Source organism: Haliotis rubra, unplaced genomic scaffold (genome assembly GCF_003918875.1).
Source record: "Haliotis rubra isolate DU_JTF1 unplaced genomic scaffold, ASM391887v1 Scf1846, whole genome shotgun sequence".
NCBI lineage: Eukaryota > Metazoa > Mollusca > Gastropoda > Lepetellida > Haliotidae > Haliotis > Haliotis rubra.
Window position 1 is genome coordinate 72,619 of NW_025765832.1, and position 7,367 is coordinate 79,985.

At 39.7% G+C, this 7,367-nt stretch overlaps 1 protein-coding gene across 3 annotated transcripts; it reads right to left on the reverse strand.

The window, feature by feature from the left end:
- Positions 1–336: 336 nt before the first annotated feature.
- Positions 337–6,441, reverse strand: LOC124273821 (zinc finger protein 3 homolog). Of its 3 annotated transcripts, XM_046709128.1 has the most exons (4): positions 6,339–6,441; positions 6,258–6,308; positions 1,901–3,075; positions 337–539 (listed from the first exon to the last, which is right to left on the reverse strand). In XM_046709128.1, exon 3 carries the CDS (start codon positions 3,071–3,073, stop codon positions 1,934–1,936), a length of 1,140 nt encoding a protein of 379 aa, XP_046565084.1. In that variant the 5' UTR covers positions 3,074–3,075; positions 6,258–6,308; positions 6,339–6,441; the 3' UTR covers positions 337–539; positions 1,901–1,933. The 3 variants fall into 3 exon arrangements, with proteins under 3 accessions (XP_046565084.1, XP_046565086.1, XP_046565085.1); XM_046709130.1 differs by lacking the exon at positions 6,339–6,441 and having other exon boundaries at positions 5,923–6,302; XM_046709129.1 differs by lacking the exon at positions 6,339–6,441 and having other exon boundaries at positions 5,907–6,302.
- Positions 6,442–7,367: the final 926 nt, after the last annotated feature.

Genomic DNA, 7,367 nt, shown 5'->3' on the forward strand with positions numbered 1-7,367 from the left:
TGCACAGAAATCGCACATAAAAGGTCTCTCATCTGAATGACTGATCAGGTGACGTTTCAGTGAACTTGACTGGGCGAACTCCTTAAAACACTGGTCACATTTAAACGGCCTTTCGCCAGTGTGGACTCGTATATGTTCATGAACTTGCGCAAAGTGTACAAATGTTTTTCGACAGTGATTACATTGGTACTTGCGTTCTCCCTCGATTTCTGTCCAGTGTTCGGATGGTTCATGAACTATTTTAGGTCTACCGCCCTTATGGCGGTCCATCACACTGCCTGTATCCCGCAACCGTTTCTCAAACCTCCAGATGACCGAGAAGGATACATTCATGATTCTGGAAACCTGTTGTGCCGAGATGTCCCATTCTGTAGGAGAGCTCGGACCTTTTCTCTGTCATCCATGGACAGCCTTCTCCTGCTTGACTTAACTGCGTGGTGTTTTACATGGTTCTGGATCCACAGAGAATGTCACCTCTGGTTCCTTCAGTTGGACTTCATGGGATTCTTCTTCAGACATTGTGTTTTCAGTGCTCATCTCTGAAACAAACATGGACAGCAAAGGCATTTTCAAGGATGTTTCTGAAAACATTAGACAGTCAGCTCTCACCTCTAAAACAGATTAAGGTTTTTCCCAGGTTGTTTTGTTTCTAATATACACATGGAAAAACTGATGTTTTAGTCCCCATTTATATTTGTATCATAATTACGTTTGTTTGAATGATTATTTTTCAGGCTTCAGGGTACCATACATGATTTTAGATATGCATGTGCTACAATCAAAGGCTAGCCTTACATGCAATAGGTGAGTGAGGTATGATTATAGGCCACTTTAAGCAATATTCCATCAATATCACGGCAGGGGACACTGAAAATGGGCTTCACACATTGTACCCATGTGGGGAATTGAACCCAGGTCTTCTATGTCATGAGCGGACGCTTTAACCATTAGCTACCCCACCGGCCCATTTAGTCTGAGAAATGAAGTAATCTTATTTAAAAAAAACAAAAGAATATAAAGATAATTCTTGTCACAGACTACTGCAATATTTCTTGAATATTGCGAAGAATCTTACAACAAACAATTAGAGACCCCCAAAGAACCTGGCACTCTGTGCATGTCAATATTTTCTGGTTCAAACAACACAGAGTGGGCAGGGGAAGCTTAGTGGTGAAGCATTAAGCTCGTCATGCCAAGAACCTGATTGGATTCCCCATATGGTACAAAGTGAAAAACCATTTCTGGTGTCCCCAGCTGCGATGATATTGCTGAAGTACTGCTAAAAAAACAGCGTAAAACTTAACTCCACTCTCCAAAGAACACTCAAGACTTCAGCTATAAATTTGAATGATGAGTAGCGGGAGTTAGGTTTTACGCTGCACTCAGCAATATTCCAACTATATGGCAGTGGTCTGTAAATATGTCGAGTCTGGACCAGACAATCCAGTGATCAACAGCATGAGTATCAATGTACACAATTGGGATGCGATGACATGTGTCGCCCAATTCAACAAGCCAGACCACCTGATCCTGTTAGTTGCCTCTTACAACAAGCATGGGTTACTGAAGATCATCGTCACAATATGGCTGAAATATTGCCGATGTGGCGTTAAATATTAAGAATTACTCACTCACTGAAGATCAATTCTAACTTTTGATGGATATTTCATGGTGGAATGATGAAAGGGACTGTTCATAATTAATAGCTAGTTGGGGGATGATGATTTTTATGGAGAAACATGTACAATATGAATGATCCCCACCCTAAAATTTATGTACAAAGTCAGGACCCCTGCTTTTCATGAACAAAATTGTTGACGCAGCCTCCCCTAGTACATATATGTACCAAAACTTAGGCTTAACTTAGGCGTTTCTATTTCTCGGATTACACTGTGCATACCTTGCGGTTCTTGTTTAATCTGGACACACATCTTCACTCATCCCACTGACTGTCTCCCCTTTCCTTGCCTAAAAGCTGGTGTGATCCATCACTGGGGGCCATCTCTTGGTGCATCACATGGTGCATCCATTGCTCACTGTGAGAACGATCATCTATTTCTTCTTGCCTGTCTTCATGTGCATCTATTCCTTCTCCCTCCCTACTTTCCATATCTATTCCATCTTCCTCCCTCAGTGCACTTATCATGTGTTCCTTCCTGCCTACACATGGATCCATGCTTTCATCATCATCATCACCATCATCTTTGCCTTCATCATCATCATCATCATCATCGCCGTCATTCTCACTGCCTAAAACATCTTCCTCACTGGTCATACCTTTATCATCCCCTCCCACCTGTTTCATTCCCCATTCATTTTCGTTCCTTCCTTCCTTTGTTTCGGTCATCTTGATTCGAGTCAAATTCGTTTCAGTCATCATGCCCTGGGCCCTGCTCTCATTGTTGTATTGGTTTCGGTGTACCCTCATGTGGGCATTGAGGTTCCCGGCTGTCGTGCAACGACGGTCACAGAATCTACACTTATGCGGCTTCTCTCCTGTATATAATGTAATGCGGACATGTAGACGAAGGGATGCTGGATCCGCAAAACACTTCGCACAGAAATCGCACATAAAAGGTCTCTCCTTTGAATGACTAATAAGGTGACGTTTCAACGCACTTGACTGAGCAAATTCTTTGAAACACTGGTCACATTTAAACGGCCTTTCCCCAGTATGAACTCTTATATGTTCATGAATTTGTGAAAAGTACACAAAAGTCTTTTGACAATGTGTGCACTGATACTTGCGTTCTCCGCCGATGTCAATCCAGTGTTCTGTGGGGGCACGGATTTTTTTAGCCCTGCGTCCCTTGTGCCTGTCTTCAACTCCACCTGTTTCTTTCAGTCGTTTCTCAAACCTCCAAATCACTGAGGAAGACACGTTCATGTGCTTGGCAATCTGTCGTTGAGTTAAACCTTCTTGAAGGAGAGCCCTGATTTTTTCTCTACTTTCCATAGACAGTTTTTTCCTGCTTGCTTTGTCATTCAGGGTTTTACTGGACATTCCCATGTCTGCATCCTCTGCTTCCTCCAGTTTGTCATCGTCTCGGCACACTTCTTGGTCTGTGGCCATGTCTGTAAAAGAAAATAGAAAATAGGTCCACACCCTTCTTTATTTGGTGACATACAGATTTTATCGTGATGAAATGCATGGTATTATTCACTACTTACAAACCAACCAATAAGACATAACATTAAAAGAGGCTTGCCGAGGGTATTTTTTACTTTTATCAATGAGTGTTGATATATTTGATATCAGAAGACACGAGGGTGAGATTCTATTTACCATCACAAATCACTCTTCATTAGTTTTCAATGAAAAGTATACATCTCTGAACACGGTACTGCCATTAGACTTTCAGTGCAGCGATGTCATAGCATTATGACATCATCAATTTTACGACATCAGAGCATTGTGAGTCCTGTAATTGATGACGTCAGGGCATTGTACAAAATCTACTGTCAAAATGATATCTTTTAGGAGCCAGGATATACAAGCAATATCTCCAGTGGTATACAGTTTTGGATGAGAAACAGATAGATTTTATGTTGGGTTGGGTGGGTTGGGTTTTGTGTTTGTTGTTAATATGATGAAGGCTGTCATCAGCAGTAAGAGAGCAGCTTGTAAATAATTGAATCTGGACCACACAATCCAGTGACTGATATCAAGAGCAATGATGTACACATTCAGGCATAATGACAAGTGTTTAACCAAGTCAGATAAAAATTATCCATCAACTACCAGTTTTCTTACCTTGAATTACCATGGGAATTAGGCTGATATGAATAAAGAAAATAGTTCTTGTGTACTGTATCTCATCAAGATGTGTAGCGAACAGTTTAAAACATTAACAAAGAGAAGCACTGAACAAATTAGCTTATGGATATGAGTACATGACATGTTTTATGGATAACAACTTCTCTTTTGTTCTTTATACGTTTCAGAGCTAATTCTTGATCCTTCATCCTTCATCACCTGATGAAAGAGCAAGAATTAGCTCTGAAACGTCACATAAAGAATAAAAAAGAAGTTGTTATCCATAAAACATGTCATGTATTCATGTTCATCCAACTTTTAAATGCCTTTCAAATAATTCATTTTATGGATAGTCAAATATTTTTTTCAAAAATACTAAGGATTGAAAACTGAAAAAAATATAGGACATCTTATTTAGAAACTCGCGTGATATGAGTGTCTACTGAGATTATGATCCAGTGAAGAGAGCATCAAATGATGATGGCACCCAGTGAAAAGAATATTGACAGCAGCCCATGAAGAGATTATTCACTGACTGGGGCGGTGGAATAGCCTAGTGGTAAAAGCAATCACTCGTCACATTGAAGACCCGGGTTTGATCCCCACATGGGTACAATTTGTGATGCCCATTTCTCGTGTCCCCCGCCACTAAAAGCAGCGTAAAACTAAACTCACACACTCACTGATAAGACTATGGACTGATAGGGGCTGCCGTGATATTGAGACAGGATTACAACCAGAGTTGGGGGAACTTAATTTACCACTGAAATAATTGTGAGATATATTGAAGTCAATCAATGTTGATATGATAATAATGAGTGTTTTGAGAGTGTATCACCACTTGCACTTCCTTATGACCGTAGTTGTTTGTACAGTAATCGCTCTTGAAAGATGACTGGTGTATGATGTGAAATTTGCATGTGTACAATTTTCATTTTCAACCCAAAAAAAATTGCAAGAAACAAACACTAAGAACTGTGTGATGCAAGATGATTGTCAAAATTAATGGTATACAGTGGTTTATCGACTTTCTTGAAAACTGTCAAAATCAAGAATGACACCCCATACACGTGCATGGGGCTATTGTGTTATGGACATGCATCCCATGCGTTGTGTTTAGGGGTGGTGATAAAGGGAAATGGTGGTGCGTTCATAAGACGTCTGTCTTTGAAAAGTTTGTTAACGTTTATACTTCGTATCCAAATTGAAAGTTTAGGTTATCTTACTTTTTTAAAGAGTATATTAAAACATATGTACTATGCAGGCAGAATGTAATGCCCCCGTCTGCAAAATCATGGCGACTCGTGAAGATCCGGGGTAGAATAGGTCTTCAGCAACCCATGCTTGCCACAAAAGGCGACTGTGCTTGTCGTAAGAGGCGTCTAACAGGATCGGGTAGTCAGATTCGCTGACTTGGTTGACTATGTCATCGGTTCCCATTTGTGCAGATCGATGCTCATGCTGTTGATCACTGGATTGTCTGGTCCAGACTCGATTATTTACAGACCGCCGCCATATAGCTGGAATATTGCTGAGTGTGGCGTAAAATTAAACTCATTCACTCACTCACTCAATAACATGGCATGGGCCGAAAAAAAGCAGTGGTTGTTTGTGAAGAATGTACCAATATTAATAAAGCACAATGACAGATCCGGCTGATCCATTTACCTCAATCAGCTCTTATGACAAGCAGTAGGTTACTTCAGATCAAGCTCAACATACAAGCAGAGTTGCAATGCACAAATATCTATTAAATGCACCATTAATGCAATAAACTACAAAAATTTGCAACTATACACAAATAGCAACTTCAAAATTTACAAACCCTTTCTCGTCATCTGACTTCACATAAAAAAAGGTCATAAAATAAATCTCTATATACATTCTGTATTGTCACAAAAACATGTGAATCAACTGTTAAGCTGAATATTGAATGTCAGCAAGAAAGTGAAAATGATTTCAGGCATAATTCTCAGGGGAATGAAATTGTTTTCTATATGTCAAGATTTTTCTCGAAAATATACCATAACATTTTTCACCCTGTTGATAAAACGAATACATCAACCTAGCTGGGCCTGATGTTTTATGGGCATTGCAACAGCTTAGGTATAGCCTACCTGTCTGCTTACCTACCTACCTGCCTGCTTACCTGTAGTCAAAGTTACCTTGCACTGGTGGCAGCAAACGGAATATAAGTGGGCGTGGCTGTTATTATGAGACGGACAACAGTTTTCTGGTGTCAGCAACTTAACAAACTGTGGAATATGTTTGTTCACGCGTCTGACATTTGCTGAACTGGTTTCTTATATTCGTTGCGCTGAACATTTTACAACATGCCAATGAGGTCTAATACGCATGTGCAATTACGCCAGACATTAAAATGTGAGGCCGGCATGTTCTCATGGTGCACACACTGCAGAAAGTAAACTGCATTATATATTACTTCGCTACAACTTGATTGATCCTAGCTGTAGAATATATGACAAGTTTACGATACTACCTTGGAGGAGTAAATGTGGTGAGCCAATAGAATTACGTAATAATCGACACAGACTGCTGTCTGTGAATAATGATTGCCCAGATCCTGTTGTTTATGATTGTGATCGTCAGGCCATCCATCCGAATATTTTTTTCTAAGGGAGGTAAGCTATAAAAAATGTCAAATTGTCATGGAATACCGCTAATGGGCTTACGTGTGCGTCATTCTCATCAACTGGAAGCGTTTGTGTACGAAAGTTGTACATGGCCCCAACTTCGGTAAAGAAAAATTTTCTGGCGCTAAACAGTTTCAATTGACATCTAGAATATAAATGTTGTAGATATGTTTGTGCCGTCGGAAGGGATCAATATTTTACATGTGCTTCGTTTTTGTACAGTACTATGTCGTTCCTCTGGCGTTACTTTTGGTTGGTTGGTTTGTTCTGAGAATGCATATGGTCTCTGATTTGTTGTTGATCAGCCTGATATGACTGCTGTCTGTGAATAATCGAGCTGACCATGACTATGAACACAATGATTCAGCTGATCTGTTGTTGCGACGATGACCAACCACGACCGAAATCAAATGGGCCGAAGGGCAAAAGGGCCGAGAAGGGCCGAGAAGTGCCAAGTCAAAAGGGCCGAGAGGAAAGTCAAAAGGGCTTTATTCCTAGTCATATGGGCCGAACAGAAACAAAGTTTAGAAAGGTTTTACATTATTTATTGACACATATAGCATTGAAACATAATATCATCATAACATTAATGAAAGGTAAGAAGGTAACAACTACATAGTTGGTTGTTTTTTCTGTTGACATGATTCTGTTGGCAGAAATAATTTATAGTTTGTGTTTTGTTGTTATTAGCTGTTTGGACGAGAGAATTTAGTTGTTGTTGTGTTATTGTAGGGTCTAGTTGTATAACACCTTCTATTTGTTGAGTCCAGTTAGGTGTTACAACTTTAACTGGAATATTGATTTTGTTTTGCTTTGTAGTTTGGTTCATAAGCTTTTTATGTGAAATGGATGAGATGTCCATGTCATTAGAAGTGAGTTCATTAGTTAAGAGTCGAGATACTTTACAATAAAAATGTTAAGACTCCCATGTTTTAATTAGATTTGGATTAAAAACT

Excerpts from the sequence above, each read along its gene's own strand:
- LOC124273821 (XM_046709128.1), bottom strand. The coding sequence starts at position 3,073 with ATGGCCACAGACCAAGAAGTGTGCCGAGACGATGACAAACTGGAGGAA.